Source organism: Trachurus trachurus, assembly GCF_905171665.1.
Source record: "Trachurus trachurus genome assembly, chromosome: 19".
NCBI classification, from domain to species: domain Eukaryota; kingdom Metazoa; phylum Chordata; class Actinopteri; order Carangiformes; family Carangidae; genus Trachurus; species Trachurus trachurus.
In genome coordinates this window covers 503,996-522,471 of record NC_139913.1, presented here as the reverse complement: position 1 = coordinate 522,471, position 18,476 = coordinate 503,996, and the positions used below count along the sequence as shown (strand labels likewise).

General features: G+C 47.4%; 1 protein-coding gene across 1 annotated transcript; it reads right to left on the bottom strand.

Annotated features, from left to right (window-relative positions):
• Positions 1-60: 60 nt before the first annotated feature.
• Positions 61-17,753, bottom strand: minpp1b (multiple inositol-polyphosphate phosphatase 1b). Its single transcript, XM_083994405.1, has 7 exons — positions 17,197-17,753; positions 15,802-15,993; positions 13,203-13,400; positions 11,769-11,866; positions 4,584-4,714; positions 4,367-4,500; positions 61-657 (listed from the first exon to the last, which is right to left on the bottom strand). Exons 1-7 carry the CDS (start codon positions 17,660-17,662, stop codon positions 404-406), a joined length of 1,473 nt encoding a protein of 490 aa, XP_083850531.1. The 5' UTR covers positions 17,663-17,753; the 3' UTR covers positions 61-403.
• Between the last annotated feature and the right edge of the window lie 723 nt (positions 17,754-18,476).

The following is an 18,476-nucleotide window of genomic DNA, read 5'->3' as shown; positions in this document are numbered from 1 at the left end:
AAAGATTTGGCACCAAAAGGAAAAATTCCACAGGAAGTGAAAGAAAAAATATAATTTCAGCAAAAAATCCCCACAATCAGCCGAGCTTTTACTGTGAAAATCCTCCCACAGGAAGCTGGAAGAGCTACACCAGTAGAAAATCAAACAAAACAAACAGACCATAATAATAATAATAATAATAAAAAGTGAGGAAATAAATTAACGTAAAGCTTCGACGGTCGCCCAGCAACAGCAGGCGGCCGCCATTAAACCACAGAGAAAGAAAAAGAGGATGAAGGTTCGTCTTCATCGTCAGTTTGAGTTTCAAAATAAAACAAAGAAAAATAAATTTTTAATTAATTAATTAATCAATTAATTAATTATCGTCAGTGTTCAATCAGGTCCTCTGCTGTGATTGGACGACTCAGAGCTCGGTGTTTGGCGCCCGGCCGTAGCTCCGCCCCTCACACTCGTGGTGGAAGTCGCAGCCGTCCAGCAGGTGGCGGTAGTTTGCGCGGACGTCGCGGTACAGCGGCGCGTCCTCCCCGTCCAGGCCCGGGAATCGAACCGGGGCCTCGTTGAGCAGCAGCTGCAGCCGCGGGCCGCGCTGGCAGTCGTACAGCACGAACAGCAGGTTGGCGGCGTACGGGACCAGACGGCCGCTCCGGAAGCTCCGACCTATAAGACACCAGAGGAGGTGATGATGTCACTGCACAATAATCACAAACTGGTTCTTAAAGGGATACGCCAACTTTTTTTTTTCGTGTCTTGCCTCACTCCAGAGTCCATGACCAGCAGATAGACACCATCCTTTCCACTGTGTGTGCAGTAACAAGAGTGATAGAGCCGTATCGCCGTAATTAGCTTAGCTCAAACACTGGAAGTGTATAGGTAGTGTTAGCGAAGATCGGCCCGCTGGTTTCCATTTAGAGTTGCTGAAGAGTTTCTCTGATGACTTTAGGTGGAGGCAGGCTAACACTACCCATACACTTCCATTGTTTGAGCTAAGCTAATTAGCGACTTTAGGTGGAGGCAGGCTAACACTACCCATACACTTCCAGCGTTTGAGCTAAGCTAATTAGCGACTTTAGGTGGAGGCAGGCTAACACTACCCATACACTTCCAGCGTTTGAGCTAAGCTAATTAGCGACTTTAGGTGGAGGCAGGCTAACACTACCCATACACTTCCAGCGTTTGAGCTAAGCTAATTAGCGACTTTAGGTGGAGGCAGGCTAACACTACCCATACACTTCCATTGTTTGAGCTAAGCTAATTAGCGACTTTAGGTGGAGGCAGGCTAACACTACCCATACACTTCCATTGTTTGAGCTAAGCTAATTAGCGACTTTAGGTGGAGGCAGGCTAACACTACCCATACACTTCCATTGTTTGAGCTAAGCTAATTAGCGGCTTTAGGTAGGAGGCAGGCTAACACTACCCATACACTTCCATTGTTTGAGCTAAGCTAATTAGCGACTTTAGGTGGAGGCAGGCTAACACTACCCATACACTTCCATTGTTTGAGCTAAGCTAATTAGCGGCTTTAGGTAGGAGGCAGGCTAACACTACCCATACACTTCCAGTGTTTGAGCTAAGCTAATTAGCGGCTTTAGGTAGGAGGCAGGCTAACACTACCCATACACTTCCAGTGTTTGAGCTAAGCTAATTAGCGGCTTTAGGTAGGAGGCAGGCTAACACTACCCATACACTTCCAGTGTTTGAGCTAAGCTAATTAGCGGCTTTAGGTGGAGGCAGGCTAACACTACCCATACACTTCCAGTGTTTGATAAGATAAGATAAGATAATACTTTATTGTCAGATCACTCTGAAATTTGTCTTGCGTCCCATGACGTCCAAGTTTCACACAAATAATAACAAAATACAAAAACACACATTTACAAAAAGCATAAATGTTACCCTCAAAGGTCACATTTAAAGAGAAACACAAACTACCTCCTAACTCCATTCACAACATAAATCCAACATTACAATGTGTCTTGGTGCAACACCCAGTGCTCAGTCTGTACATGAACCCTAGTCTACTTAGAGACCAAACTCTGATTTAACAGTTTGACAGACTGAGGGACAAAAGAGTTCCTCAGCCTGTTCAGTCGAGCTTGTGGAACTCTAAACCTTCTATTTGATGGCAGAAAAAAATAGAAGGTTTAGAGTTCCACAAGCTCGACTGAACAGGCTGAGGAACTCTTTTACGCTAAGCTTAGCTAATTAGCGGCTTTAGGTAGGAGGCAGGCTAACACTACCCATACACTTCCAGTGTTTGAGCTAAGCTAATTAGCGGCTTTAGGTAGGAGGCAGGCTAACACTACCCATACACTTCCAGTGTTTGAGCTAAGCTAATTAGCGGCTTTAGGTAGGAGGCAGGCTAACACTACCCATACACTTCCAGTGTTTGAGCTAAGCTAATTAGCGACTTTAGGTGGAGGCAGGCTAACACTACCTATACACTTCCAGTGTTTGAGCTAAGCTAATTAGCGGCTTTAGGTAGGAGGCAGGCTAACACTACCCATACACTTCCAGTGTTTGAGCTAAGCTAATTAGCGGCTTTAGGTAGGAGGCAGGCTAACTAATTACGGCGATACGGCTCTATCTCCCTTGTTACTGCACGCACAGTGGAAAGGATGGTGTCTATCTGCTGGTCATGGACTCCGGAGTGAGGCAAGACACGAAAAAAAAAATGTTGGCGTGTCCCTTTAACTTCCGGTATTCTGTTATGCTTATGTATCTTTCAAATGTTTTGTCTTCTGTCCTTATGTTTTGTGTTTCATCTCGGCTCTGTTGTAAATAAAGGTTATGAAAAGAAATGAAATGATGTGATTGGCCCTGAGGCTGGTGGGCGTGGCCGGTTACCGTGCTGTGATTGGTAGTTGTGTGCGGTGGGCGTGGCCGGTTACCGTGCTGTGATTGGTAGTTGCTGGCGGTGGGCGTGGCCTGTTACCGTGCTGTGATTGGTAGTTGTGTGCGGTGGGCGTGGCCGGTTACCGTGCTGTGATTGGTAGTTGTGTGCGGTGGGTGTGGCCGGTTACCGTGCTGTGATTGGTAGTTGTGTGCGGGGGGCGTGGCCGGTTACCGTGCTGTGATTGGTAGTTGTGTGCGGTGGGTGTGGCCGGTTACCGTGCTGTGATTGGTAGTTGTGGGCGTGGCCGGTTACCGTGCTGTGATTGGTAGTTGTGTGCGGTGGGTGTGGCCGGTTACCGTGCTGTGATTGGTAGTTGTGTGCGGGGGGCGTGGCCGGTTACCGTGCTGTGATTGGTAGTTGTGTGCGGTGGGCGTGGCCGGTTACCGTGCTGTGATTGGTAGTTGTGTGCGGTGGGTGTGGCCGGTTACCGTGCTGTGATTGGTAGTTGTGTGCGGTGGGCGTGGCCGGTTACCGTGCTGTGATTGGTAGTTGTGTGCGGGGGGCGTGGCCGGTTACCGTGCTGTGATTGGTAGTTGTGTGCGGGGGGCGTGGCCGGTTACCGTGCTGTGATTGGTAGTTGTGTGCGGTGGGCGTGGCCGGTTACCGTGCTGTGATTGGTAGTTGTGTGCGGTGGGTGTGGCCGGTTACCGTGCTGTGATTGGTAGTTGTGTGCGGTGGGCGTGGCCGGTTACCGTGCTGTGATTGGTAGTTGTGTGCGGTGGGCGTGGCCTGTTACCGTGCTGTGATTGGTAGTTGTGGGCGTGGCCGGTTACCGTGCTGTGATTGGTAGTTGTGTGCGGTGGGTGTGGCCGGTTACCGTGCTGTGATTGGTAGTTGTGGGCGTGGCCGGTTACCGTGCTGTGATTGGTAGTTGTGTGCGGTGGGTGTGGCCGGTTACCGTGCTGTGATTGGTAGTTGTGTGCGGGGGGCGTGGCCGGTTACCGTGCTGTGATTGGTAGTTGTGTGCGGTGGGTGTGGCCGGTTACCGTGCTGTGATTGGTAGTTGTGTGCGGTGGGTGTGGCCGGTTACCGTGCTGTGATTGGTAGTTGTGTGCGGGGGGCGTGGCCGGTTACCGTGCTGTGATTGGTAGTTGTGTGCGGTGGGTGTGGCCGGTTACCGTGCTGTGATTGGTAGTTGTGTGCGGGGGGCGTGGCCGGTTACCGTGCTGTGATTGGTAGTTGTGTGCGGTGGGTGTGGCCGGTTACCGTGCTGTGATTGGTAGTTGTGTGCGGTGGGTGTGGCCGGTTACCGTGCTGTGATTGGTAGTTGTGTGCGGTGGGCGTGGCCGGTTACCGTGCTGTGATTGGTAGTTGTGTGCGGGGGGCGTGGCCGGTTACCGTGCTGTGATTGGTAGTTGCTGGCGGTGGGTGTGGCCGGTTACCGTGCTGTGATTGGTAGTTGTGTGCGGTGGGCGTGGCCGGTTACCGTGCTGTGATTGGTAGTTGTGTGCGGTGGGCGTGGCCGGTTACCGTGCTGTGATTGGTAGTTGCTGGCGGTGGGCGGGACCTGGTCCTTGTGCAGCCCGAGCAGCGACAGCAGCGGCAGCAGCGTCTCGGCGTGGCCCAGCAGCACCGAGGCCGGCTCGGGGGCCGCGTCCGTCGCCCTGACGACACCATGACATCACATCACATCACATCACACGCTGATGACCTCATCATCGCTGCGGTAACCGTGGTAACCACCTACCTGCGGGGGCGTCCGGCCTTGTCCAGCGTCCTGAAGATGTGGTGGAACAGAGGACAGCTGGACATGGCGCTGATCTCGTAACCATGGGAACGCTTCCAGTACTGCTTCAGGTCTGACTTGTACTCCAGAACCTTTGGAGAAGTAATCCATTACAGTTACAAGTTACCCGTTAGGCTACTTCAAACTGATATCAGTAACATACTCTATTTGTCCTGTTTTATTTTCTTTTGTTAAATGCTGCTGTCACGAACCAATTTCCCCTCGGGGATGAAATAAAGTATAATCTAATCTACTCTAAAGTAAAGTATTGTACCGGATTACAGTTACTTTTAGATTACTTCAATACCAAACATCACGTAGATGACATCACTGCAGACAGGAAGTTGAATTCGGTACATTTCAAAATAAAAGACGATGGATAAACTCCGATAGTGAAACCATCTCTGCTCTGGTTGGTTTTAAAAATGTAATCCTCTGTTTTATCACATACAGCGGGGAAAATAAGTATTGAACACGTCAACATTTTTCTCAGAAAATATATTTCTAATAGAGCTATTGACATGTCGACACATTGACGTGTCGTGTTGTGTCGTTGTGTCGTGTCGTGTCGTCGTGTCGTTGTGTCGTGTTGTTGTGTTGTGTCGTGTCGTGTCGTGTCGTGTCGTGTCGTGTCGTGTCGTTGTGTCGTGTTGTTGTGTTGTGTCGTGTCGTGTCGTGTCGTGTCGTTGTGTTGTGTCGTGTCGTGTCGTGTCGTGTCGTGTCGTTGTGTTGTGTCGTGTCGTGTCGTGTCGTTGTGTTGTGTTGTGTTGTGTCGTGACGTTGTCGTGTTGTGTCGTGTCGTGTCGTTGTGTCGTGTCGTGTCGTGTCGTGTCGTGTTGTTGTGTCGTGTTGTGTTGTGTCGTGTCGTGTCGTGTCGTGTCGTGTTGTTGTGTCGTGTCGTGTCGTGTCGTGTCGTGTTGTGTTGTTGTGTCGTGTCGTGTCGTGTCGTGTTGTTGTGTCGTGTCGTGTTGTTGTGTCGTGTCGTGTCGTGTCGTGTCGTGTCGTGTCGTGTCGTGTCGTGTCGTGTCGTGTTGTTGTGTCGTGTCGTGTTGTGTCGTTGTGTTGTGTCGTGTCGTGTCGTGTCGTGTCGTGTCGTTGTGTTGTGTTGTGTTGTGTCGTGTCGTGTCGTGTCGTGTCGTGTTGTTGTGTTGTGTCGTGTCGTGTCGTGTCGTTGTGTTGTGTTGTGTTGTGTCGTGTCGTGTCGTGTTGTTGTGTCGTGTCGTGTCGTGTCGTGTTGTTGTGTTGTGTCGTGTCGTGTCGTGTCGTTGTGTTGTGTTGTGTCGTGTCGTGTCGTGTCTTGTTGTTGTGTTGTGTCGTGTCGTGTCGTGTCGTTGTGTTGTGTTGTGTTGTGTCGTGTCGTGTCGTGTTGTTGTGTTGTGTCGTGTCGTGTCGTTGTGTCGTGTTGTTGTGTCGTGTCGTGTCGTGTCGTGTCGTGTCGTGTCGTGTCGTGTCGTTGTGTCGTGTCGTGTCGTGTCGTTGTGTCGTGTCGTGTCGTTGTGTCGTGTCGTGTCGTGTCGTTGTGTCGTGTCGTGTCGTGTTGTTGTGTCGTGTCGTGTCGTTGTGTCGTGTTGTTGTGTCGTGTCGTGTCGTGTTGTTGTGTCGTGTCGTGTCGTTGTGTCGTGTTGTTGTGTCGTGTCGTGTCGTGTCGTGTCGTGTCGTGTCGTTGTGTTGTGTCGTGTCGTGTCGTGTCGTGTCGTGTCGTTGTGTTGTGTCGTGTCGTGTCGTGTCGTGTCGTTGTGTCGTGTCGTGTCGTGTCGTTGTGTTGTGTCGTGTCGTGTCGTGTCGTTGTGTCGTGTCGTTGTGTCGTGTCGTGTCGTGTCGTTGTGTCGTGTCGTGTCGTGTCGTGTCGTGTTGTTGTGTCGTGTCGTGTCGTTGTGTCGTGTTGTTGTGTCGTGTCGTGTCGTGTCGTGTCGTGTCGTGTCGTTGTGTCGTGTTGTGTCGTGTTGTTGTGTCGTGTCGTGTCGTGTCGTGTTGTTGTGTCGTGTCGTGTCGTGTCGTGTCGTGTCGTGTCGTGTCGTGTCGTTGTGTCGTGTCGTGTCGTGTCGTGTTGTTGTGTCGTGTCGTGTTGTTGTGTCGTGTCGTGTCGTGTTGTTGTGTCGTGTTGTTGTGTTGTGTCGTGTCGTGTCGTGTCGTGTCGTTGTGTTGTGTCGTGTCGTGTCGTGTCGTGTCGTGTCGTTGTGTTGTGTCGTGTCGTGTCGTGTCGTTGTGTTGTGTTGTGTTGTGTCGTGACGTTGTCGTGTTGTGTCGTGTCGTGTCGTTGTGTCGTGTCGTGTCGTGTCGTGTCGTGTTGTTGTGTCGTGTTGTGTTGTTGTGTTGTGTCGTGTCGTGTCGTGTCGTGTCGTGTTGTTGTGTCGTGTCGTGTCGTGTCGTGTTGTGTTGTTGTGTCGTGTCGTGTCGTGTCGTGTTGTTGTGTCGTGTCGTGTTGTTGTGTCGTGTCGTGTCGTGTCGTGTCGTGTCGTGTCGTGTTGTCGTGTTGTGTCGTGTCGTGTCGTGTCGTGTCGTTGTGTCGTGTCGTGTCGTGTCGTGTCGTGTCGTGTTGTTGTGTCGTGTCGTGTTGTGTCGTTGTGTTGTGTCGTGTCGTGTCGTGTCGTGTCGTGTCGTTGTGTTGTGTTGTGTTGTGTCGTGTCGTGTCGTGTCGTGTCGTGTTGTTGTGTTGTGTCGTGTCGTGTCGTTGTGTTGTGTTGTGTTGTGTCGTGTCGTGTCGTGTCGTTGTGTCGTGTCGTGTCGTGTTGTTGTGTTGTGTCGTGTCGTGTCGTGTCGTGTTGTTGTGTCGTGTCGTGTCGTGTTGTTGTGTCGTGTCGTGTCGTTGTGTTGTGTCGTGTCGTGTCGTGTCGTGTTGTTGTGTTGTGTCGTGTCGTGTCGTGTCGTGTTGTTGTGTCGTGTCGTGTCGTGTCGTTGTGTTGTGTCGTGTCGTGTCGTGTTGTTGTGTTGTGTCGTGTCGTGTCGTGTCGTGTTGTTGTGTCGTGTCGTGTCGTGTCGTGTCGTGTCGTTGTGTCGTGTTGTTGTGTCGTGTTGTGTCGTTGTGTCGTGTCGTGTCGTTGTGTCGTGTTGTTGTGTTGTGTTGTTGTGTTGTGTCGTGTCGTGTCGTGTCGTGTCGTGTCGTGTCGTGTCGTGTCGTGTCGTGTCGTTGTGTCGTGTCGTGTCGTGTCGTGTCGTGTCGTGTCGTGTCGTTGTGTTGTGTCGTGTCGTGTCGTGTCGTGTCGTGTCGTTGTGTTGTGTCGTGTCGTGTCGTGTCGTGTCGTTGTGTCGTGTCGTGTCGTGTCGTTGTGTTGTGTCGTGTCGTGTCGTGTCGTTGTGTCGTGTCGTGTCGTTGTGTCGTGTCGTGTCGTGTCGTTGTGTCGTGTCGTGTCGTGTCGTGTCGTGTTGTTGTGTCGTGTCGTGTCGTTGTGTCGTGTTGTTGTGTCGTGTCGTGTCGTGTCGTGTCGTGTCGTTGTGTCGTGTTGTGTCGTGTTGTTGTGTTGTGTCGTGTCGTGTCGTGTCGTGTCGTGTCGTGTTGTTGTGTCGTGTCGTGTCGTGTCGTGTCGTGTCGTTGTGTCGTGTCGTGTCGTGTCGTGTTGTTGTGTCGTGTCGTGTCGTGTTGTTGTGTCGTGTCGTGTCGTGTTGTTGTGTCGTGTTGTGTCGTTGTGTCGTGTCGTGTCGTTGTGTCGTGTTGTTGTGTTGTGTCGTGTCGTGTCGTGTCGTGTCGTGTCGTTGTGTCGTGTCGTGTCGTGTCGTGTCGTGTCGTTGTGTTGTGTTGTGTCGTGTCGTGTCGTGTCGTGTCGTGTCGTGTCGTTGTGTTGTGTTGTGTCGTGTCGTGTCGTTGTGTTGTGTTGTGTCGTGTCGTTGTGTTGTGTCGTGTCGTGTCGTGTCGTGTCGTGTCGTTGTGTTGTGTTGTGTCGTGTCGTGTCGTGTCGTGTCGTGTTGTTGTGTCGTGTCGTGTCGTGTCGTGTCGTTGTGTTGTGTCGTGTCGTGTCGTGTCGTGTCGTGTCGTGTTGTTGTGTCATGTCGTGTCGTGTCGTGTCGTGTCGTGTCGTGTCGTTGTGTTGTGTTGTGTTGTTGTGTTGTGTTGTGTCGTGTCGTGTCGTGTCGTGTCGTGTCGTGTCGTGTCGTGTCGTGTCGTGTCGTGTCGTGTCGTGTCGTGTCGTGTCGTCGTGTCGTGTCGTGTCGTTGTGTTGTGTCGTGTCGTGTCGTGTCGTGTCGTGTCGTGTCGTTGTGTTGTGTTGTTGTGTTGTGTTGTGTTGTGTCGTGTCGTGTCGTGTCGTGTCGTGTCGTGTTGTCGTGTCGTGTCGTCGTGTCGTGTCGTGTCGTTGTGTTGTGTCGTGTCGTGTCGTGTCGTGTTGTTGTGTCGTGTCGTGTTGTTGTGTTGTGTCGTGTCGTGTCGTGTCGTGTTGTTGTGTTGTGTCGTGTTGTTGTGTTGTGTCGTGTCGTGTTGTTGTGTTGTTGTGTTGTGTTGTTGTGTCGTGTTGTTGTGTTGTGTTGTTGTGTTGTGTCGTGTCGTGTCGTGTCGTGTTGTTGTGTTGTGTCGTGTTGTTGTGTTGTGTCGTGTCGTGTTGTTGTGTTGTGTCGTGTCGTGTCGTGTCGTGTTGTTGTGTCGTGTCGTGTTGTTGTGTTGTGTCGTGTCGTGTCGTGTTGTGTTGTTGTGTCGTGTCGTGTCGTTGTGTTGTGTCGTGTCGTGTTGTCGTGTCGTGTCGTGTCGTGTTGTTGTGTTGTGTCGTGTCGTGTCGTGTCGTGTCGTGTTGTCGTGTCGTGTCGTGTCGTGTCGTCGTGTCGTGTCGTTGTGTTGTGTCGTGTCGTGTCGTGTTGTTGTGTTGTGTTGTGTTGTGTTGTTGTGTTGTGTTGTGTCGTGTCGTGTCGTGTCGTGTCGTGTTGTCGTGTCGTGTCGTGTCGTGTTGTCGTGTCGTGTCGTGTCGTTGTGTTGTGTTGTCGTGTCGTGTCGTGTCGTGTTGTTGTGTCGTGTCGTGTTGTTGTGTTGTGTCGTGTCGTGTCGTGTTGTTGTGTTGTCGTGTCGTGTCGTGTCGTGTTGTTGTGTTGTGTCGTGTCGTGTCGTGTCGTGTCGTGTCGTGTCGTGTTGTTGTGTCGTGTCGTGTTGTTGTGTTGTGTCGTGTCGTGTCGTGTCGTGTTGTTGTGTTGTGTTGTGTTGTGTTGTTGTGTTGTGTTGTGTCGTGTCGTGTCGTGTCGTGTCGTGTTGTTGTGTCGTGTCGTGTTGTTGTGTTGTGTCGTGTCGTGTCGTGTTGTGTTGTTGTGTCGTGTCGTGTCGTGTCGTGTCGTGTCGTGTCGTGTCGTGTGTTGTTGTGTGTTGTTGTGTTGTGTCGTGTTGTGTCGTGTTGTGTCGTGTCGTGTCGTGTCGTGTCGTGTCGTGTTGTGTCGTGTTGTGTCGTGTGTTGTTGTGTTGTGTCGTGTTGTGTTGTGTCGTGTCGTGTCGTGTTGTGTCGTGTGTTGTTGTGTGTTGTTGTGTTGTGTCGTGTTGTGTCGTGTGTTGTTGTGTGTTGTTGTGTTGTGTCGTGTTGTGTTGTGTCGTGTCGTGTTGTGTCGTGTGTTGTTGTGTGTTGTTGTGTTGTGTCGTGTTGTGTCGTGTGTTGTTGTGTGTTGTTGTGTTGTGTTGTGTTGTGTCGTGTCGTGTTGTGTCGTGTGTTGTTGTGTGTTGTTGTGTTGTGTCGTGTCGTGTGTTGTTGTGTGTTGTTGTGTCGTGTCGTGTCGTGTCGTGTCGTGTGTTGTTGTGTGTTGTTGTGTGTTGTTGTGTTGTGTTGTGTTGTGTTGTGTCGTGTCGTGTTGTGTCGTGTTGTGTTGTGTGTTGTGTTGTGTGTTGTTGTGTGTTGTTGTGTGTGCATGGAGGCCATGGTGGTTGAGTGTGTTACTTATTGTTTTCTATGAAACAACTGTACCTGCTGATCCCAGGTCTTTCTGAAGCTCTCCACCAGTGTCCTGGACTGTTAGGGAACCCTTCTGATTATTGTTTTGACAATCTGAAATCTTTGGCTGCGTAGGTCTTTAGACAGCTCTTAGACAGCCCTTTGCCATTGCCCATCATGCAATTCTTATTGTCTGACACCTTGGTGGTGAGAAACCTTTTTAAAAGGCATCAATCAGGACTAAACCAGCAGATATTACTTTGTACTGATAGGAGACAGGATTACATTCTAAATACTGACAAACTCCAGCTGTTTTCTTGGCTTTCCATACCTTTATGTCCCTCCTTTTCTTCATGTGTTCAATACTTATTCCCTGTGTCATTTCACTTTATTACACATAGCTTAATTTATGGACATTAATGTTCGGATTTCTTTGTATGTGTGCATTACTTGGGTTGATGCCGACATCTGGTGAAAATTTCATGTCAATAGCTCTATTAGAAATATATTTTCTGAGAAAAATGTTGACGCGTTCAATACTTATTTTCCCCGCTGTATACCAGTAATCTGATTACATGTTACATCTGCACTGTAACGGATTACAGTTACCTTTTTCTGTATCCTGATTACGTAATGCCGTTACATGTAATCTATTACTCCCCAAGCCCGTCAACATTCATATTGACTCACAGGTTGAATCTGACCAGAGCAGAACGACGTCACTCTGTCCGCCAGAAGCTGCTCTCTGATTGGCCGACGTCGACCGATCTGATTGGCCGACGTCGACCGATCTGATTGGCCGACGTCGACCGACCAGGAATCTATTTTTAGCTTCTAGTTCTAGTGGCCGCGCACTTTTATTTAGTGGAAACGTTTCCAGAACAGTCTCCTATATTAAAGGATATTAAAGTGCTATTCCCCCCAATAACCCCGGACTCAGAGGGGAATAGACATCATCCAGGTCAGAGGTCAGTAGGTCAACCTACAGACCCCGGATGTTGATAACAGCTAACCCCGGACTCAGAGGGGAATAGCACTAGCCTATCACAACTAAATCTTGGTGAAATGAAGGAGTTTCTCTGCAGATAATGTGTTATTTAGAGGCTGCATTCTGCTGCCCTGTAGACTCCATTATACAGATATACTCGCGCCTCTCGGCTGGAGCTCATTTCATCACAACCACTTGGAATGACACCAAAGTTATTTTATGATAGAAATAAGGTCCAGGTTGTAAAAAACGGAAATGATCCTTTAATGTAAGTAAGATAGGATGAAGGTGGTGATGAAGGCGAGGCGGTGATGAAGATGAGGCGGTTACCTTGGCGTCGGCCTCGTCAAACAGGAAGCACCACGGGGAGTGGAGAGACTTGATTGACAGCTCGTAGGAACAGAGGAAGAAAGCAGCTTCAACCAGATCTACAGGAAACACAGAGGGACAAACTTCATCACACACACAGACACACACACACTCACTTTAGACCAGAAATACAACTAAAGTGAAACAATAAACTAGTAAACTGAAATAAAACTAAAACTAAAACCAGCCTCCATGTTTGATGCTAAACTGCAGTAAAGTAAAGTTTCATCATCAACAGCAGCTTAGTTGTAGTTTTCTTGTCTTGTTCGAGCCACAGCTGGATAAGAGGGAATGGAACCTGATGAGGACTGATGGTGTGAACATTATGGGATGGATGCAACTAAAAGGGAACAAGTTCATCTTCAGAGGTCTGACAGAGGCTCCACAGCACCCTGACAGACCAGACCCGAAATATTCTGACTCACGTGAAAATAATTCAGTTTTCTGATGAGATGTCAGATGTCGTTGCCTTTTAAATATATACTCAGTGTATATTTTTAAAAAGACAACGCAGCACTTAGAAAACTGGAACTGGAAAGGACTGGAAAACTACAACTAAGACTAAATAAAACTAGTCAATTCCTCTAAAATAAAAACTAAACTAAAGTGACTCATCTCTTGTTGAACTCACTGAAACTAAACTGAGACTAAAAGACGACGAAGGTCAGTTTCTAAATGTAACTGCTCCATCACAGAAGTCATAAACAGTTTTGTAAAATCTCCTAAAAAATATTCTTTAGTTTCTTGTTGTTATTTATATATGTTGATGGTTTATCTCTGTGTCATTTCCCTATGATCATTTCTCTTTCATTATTATCATTTATATATTTCTGATTGTTCATTTTATAACAAGTAGCTACACACAGTACTAATAAATATATATAACACATGAATTCTCATTAGTATGTAGTTTATAATATGATGTTATTATTATGTAGCAGCAGTTTGTGTCTGTTCAGCTCTGCTCTGCTGTGGTGTGATGTGATGTGTCCTGTGTCATGTGTCTTTGCTGCATGGGGATGTATTGATTATGTTTTCTGATTGATGTTATATATGTTCTTTTGTCCAGTTGTTAACTGCTGTGCGTGTTTGTAGATTGTCTTGGCTAATAACTTTGTAATTTTAATCATATTCATATTCAGTTTTCAGGACTTTTTAACATCGGTCTGGGGACGACAGATGAGAAACTGCCTCTTGGCTCATTTACAGTGATGTTATGAATGTGACTGTCCCTGTTTCTAATAAACTTATTATTATTATAAACACAGTTAGAGCTGATCAGTGATGAGTGAAACATTTTAACTGCTCAGTCTTTATTAACCCTTTCCAGTGTGTAGTAGTGTGTAGTGTGTAGTAGTGTGTAGTAGTGTGTAGTGTGTAGTAGTGTGTGTAAACCTGGTGTGAGGCGGTGAGGAGGAAGGCCCAGCTTCTCCTCCATCCTCCTCCTCACTCCCTCCATCTCCTCCCCGTGTTTGAACTTCTCCACCTCCTTCAGCGCCGTGCGGTTCTTCTCCACGCCCTCCACGTAACCACGGCAACGCTCGAAGAAGCGCATCAGGTGGTCGTCGACGCGGTGGCTGAACTCCGGCGGCTCTGTGGGGGGGAGGGGGGGGGGGGGGGTACTGACGAGTTACTGCCATCGGTGTCATGTGATAGGGTGAAAAGCTGCTGCCGTGTGATTGGTCCTTGTAGCAACCAATAACGTAATAATTTTGGCCATTTTAAATGTAATAAAGCCAATAATGTAATAACATTTTTGAGCCAATATTGTAATAACTTTTTTGCCAATAATGTAATAAGTTATTACGTTATTGGCCTAGTATTAAAAAACCTTTGAAAATGTAATAACTGGTGCCGATAATGTAATAATACATAAATATGACGGCAGTTCTTGAAAATTAAAGGCTTTTTTGCAGTTTTTGTGCAGTTTGCCAATCACAAATAGGTATAGTGGATGACATAGTCCTGTCATCCAAGATATGTACTGTCTTTCACCTCTCTCTCTCTCTCTCTCTCTTCTACCATGCTTAATGATATGTTTGCAAACGGAAGAAGTAAACATTGTAGGCTATCAACATAATTATGTATTATTACATTATCGGCACCAGTTACTTACAACTTATTACATTATTGGCAAAAAGTTATTACGTTATTAGCTCAAAAGTTTTATTGCATTATTGGAACGTTATTACATTATTGGCTTTATTACATTTAAAATGGCCAAAATGATTACATTATTGGCTGTTATTACGTTTTTGGTTGCTACAGTCCTCATAGATATATACACGAATATATATATAAAATGCCAAACTTTTGTGCCGCGTACGGATGTTCCCATGAAAGAACATGGAAGAACTTTTCTCCAGTAATAAGTTGTTTTATATTATAGAACTGTTCTGAACTTGTTGAATGTGATGTAGGTGAGTTATCTGACATAAATGAAACTAAGGTAACGTATCATAGGGAGGGATGTGTGTTACATTTAGTGCATATACCGCTAGTTACTATATTAATAGTTTGTTATTTTGTTGCCTGTATGTGTAGGCTGTAGGCTGTGGTAGTTGTGAGTTTGTGGTTGCCATGGTGATGAGGCTACCTATATAACTGTGCTCGGCCATATTAATATTAAATCAGTTTAACCCTATAACTGCTAAGGTGAGTTGTGTAGCTGAGTTGTAGTAGCTTCAGTGACAGACCTCTACTGCCTCTGGAGATACAGGAAGTAGAAGTTAGACTCCTCCCCCCCAAGATGGCGGCGTTCCGATAGACCAGAGCGGCATCTCTATGCAAATGAGAATGACTGATGTGTTTTGATGGAGCGTAGACTAACTAACAACCAATCTGAATGTTTTATTTTGTGTTTCTTTTGTAGCACTATGTCTCATCATTATTCTGACTCCCTCTTTGAAACCCACCGTTCACGCTATCTTGAACAATGACAATGAATGAATCTACGGTATGCTCCTTTAGCCTCCCACAGTGATCAATGACTCCACACAGTGGCCAGAAATGTCTGACCCAGACATCTACACGTATTTGGTGGAATCACCGGGAGGTTTTGGCTCAGTGTTGTCTGTAAACAGCCTGTTAATAGACAACTTGTTGTTAGTTAGTTTGTCAAGACAGTTAGGCTGAACTTTTCAATGCTGCCCCTAAATTACCCAGGATGCATCAGTCATTCTCATTTGCATAAGGAGATTGCGAGATCCCATTTAGAAAAACTTTATTTGGTCAGTCAGTGTTTTCAGGCAAAGAGTGGAATACAATACCACAACACATAAGAGTCCATTTCATACGGTGAATTTAAAGCCAATCTAAAGAAATGGTTAATAGACCCTTTCAGAGAGTATAAACAAAGACAGGTGTGGCTCATTAGAAAACGCTCTGGTACACTAAATAGAATGGAGCCTTAATTAGTATCCTTGGTAACACCTGTCTTTGTTTATACTCTCTGAAAGGGTCTATAGAAAACCACATTTGTGAACACTAGTCCCTGAATCCCCTGTAGTACATGGCTTAATTAATTAAGTGTAATCTGACATGTACTTGTTGTTCTTGTTGTTGATATGAATATCCCCCTGTCTGGATGGGGGATGTAAACATCACTGTGTGGTTGAGGGGTAAAGGGAGTAGGCTACTGGTTGTGGATTGGATAGTGTTTGTGCATGTGTGCGTATGGGTGGGAGGGGTGGGGGGTTAAAGTGTAATGTTGCTGTTGTAGATATTCTGCTATGTGTCTTAATGTAATGTGCTACCTTTATTCTAGGTCTCATTGCCGTGCTCCATCCGGCAGGGGGACGGCCAACAGAAATGAGCCTATTGGCTGTAATTGGGAGCATTTACATTTTATCTTTTTAAAATGTTCATTAATGTACACTGTCCCTCTCGCACAAATAAAGGAAAATGAAATGAAATGAAGATGCCACTCTGGTCCATGGGCAGCAGCATCAGAGGCAGAGGCAGCTACGTGTAGATGTGTGTGATTGGTCCTCACCTCCAGAGGCCCCGCCCCCCTGCAGCGCAGCCTGAAACGCCTCCACGCTGCTCACACAGCGATGCTTAGAGCTGGTGATGAAGCTCAGCCTCCTCTTCCTCACGTTGTCCTCCGACAGCAGAGAGGGAAACAAGGAGGACAGACGCAGAGCCAGGTGCTGGAGGTCCTCTCTGCCCTTCATCACCAGCTGACCTGAGGAGGAGGAGGAGGAGGAAGACTTCACAATAAAAGCTGTGGAGCTCCTTCAAAGTAAAACGTACTAAATAATATTCATATTTTCAGACTTTGTGTTTTTTTTAAGTATATTTTTTGGCTTTTTGCCTTTATTTGACAGCACAGTGAGATAGACAGGAAAGGGGGAGGCAGAGAGAGGGGGATGACATGCAGGAAAGGTCTGCCTGACGCGGGATTCGAACCGGGGACGCCTGTGTTGAGGACTGTAGCCTCTACATGGGGCGGCCGCTCTACCCACTGCGCCACGCACTGCCCCAGACTTTGTGTTTTATTACATTTTATTTTCATTTCTGTCGTTTTCAGTGATGGAATAATAAATAAATAAATAAATAAATCCAGAATCAAATCAGACCAAAACAATGCAAGTTAAATAAAATAACCACGACGTGTTTGAGCATTTTACTAAAAAAAGTAACTTAACTTCCCTTGTAATTAATGACTCTAAGTGTAGTATTGTAGTACGTCACTTAGCTACTTTTGGGGGAAAATAACTAACTTAGTAACTATAACTAGTTTTTCACAGTAACGTGTCCAACGCTGGTCATTTACAGATTGTTATTATTTCCACATGTTTCTAATATTTCTGCAGATAATAAGATTGATTGATTGATTTGATTTGATTTGATTTGATTATTGAATCCTATAAATGGACAGCTGCAGTCAGGCAGACGGCCGTCGGCAAACCAACCGGATGTCATTTTACTCCACCAGAGAAAGACGGTAAAACAATACCACATCACCATGACAACATGTTGTCACGTGTATTGTTTTGCCTCGTGCTGACGGACCACTTGCCTGCCGTCTGCCCAATTTCACGTGAATGCAGCATGAAAAATACCATTGAGTTGCTTGAGATCTACAACCACAACACTAGATGGAGGAATTCCTACACAATGTCCCTTTAATTATCATTAACTCCGTTACTTTTGGGGGGAAATAACTAAATTAGTAACTATAACTAGTTTTTCACAGTAACGTGTCCAACGCTGGTCATTTTCAGATTTATGGTGTTAAGAATTTTCTTCAGAGGATTTTAAATCAATAATATTAATATTTATTTATTGATTGATTGATTGATTGATTGATTGATTGATTGATTGATTGATTGATTGATTGATTGATTGACCCTATAAATGGACCAGAGTCTGAGTCCTGCCTCACCGTCCATGTCCTCGGTGTACCACATGTCCCAGCGGTCCTGCAGCTCTCGGACCGGGTCCTGGGGGTCCTGGGAGCCCCGGGCCTCGGTCTGGACCAGCTGCACCAGCCTCTGGATCCTCCGGATGTTCCTGGCGGTGGGGAAGCGGCTGCCGTGGCGGACCACCGCGGTGAGGTGCAGCGGGGAGCAGCGCTCCTCCGGCGGCGGCCGCAGCGCCGACAGGTCGGTGTCGGTCCGGTTCCTCAGCAGCAGCGGCCGCTGGTCCTCGTAGCGGCTCTTGGTGCCGAAGTACGAGGCGATGAGCGGGACCGAGGAGGAGGGGGAGGAGGGGGAGGAGGGGGGGCTGCTGCTGCTGCTGCTGCTGCAGGGCCGAGCCAGCAGAGACAGGGACAGGCCCAGAGCCGCCAGCAGCCCGGCACCTGCACCACCTGCACCGGGCCTCAGGCCGGGACTCGAACCGGGGATCATGTCGGGACCAGAAGGGGCAGAAGGACCGAGACGCTCCAGAGACTTTGTTGTTGTTGATGTTCCGGGTCCAGGTGGCCGACCAATGACTTTCCCTGAGCTCCAGAGGCATGACGCAACTTCCGCTTCAGGGAGCCAAAATAAAAGCCGGAAGTAACAATAGAGCATGGTTTTACATTTCAAAATAAAAGTAAGTACAAATTTAACATGCGGCTGATTTCATGTTTTAAAGGGACAACGAGGAGTTTTGGAAAAGCGAAGTGTTTTCACACTACATTTTATGAGCCCAAATTCTTTGACCGGCGCAAGACAGGCTCATGTTTTCATTCATCAAGAGTTAAAGGGACAACGAGGAGTTTCTATTTGGTTATAAAAAGTCTGATATTAATGTGGATGAATCTCCGTTACCACTTGTTAATGGTCCATTTTAGATAAATCTATGGTTTTGTCTCTATGGTTATTTTGTTATTATTAGTGGTGGTGGAAATGCTGGGCGAGCCGACCAGCGTTTCTTTACTTTCGGTTTCGTGGCGAGTCATGAGAATAACGCCGCCGAATCTCCGTTTATGGTGGGAACTACGACGGTATGTGATCGTCTTCCAACCTCTGACTTTAATTCTTGATGAATGAAAACATGAGTCTGTCTTGCACCGGTCAAAGAATTTCACGGTGCGGAGGCTCATAAATGTAGTGAAAACACTTCACTTTAACAAAACTCCTGGTTGTCCCTTTAAAGTCAGAGGTTGGAAGACGATCACATACCGTCGTAGTTCCCACCATAAACGGAGATTCATACGGCGGCGTTATTCTCATGACT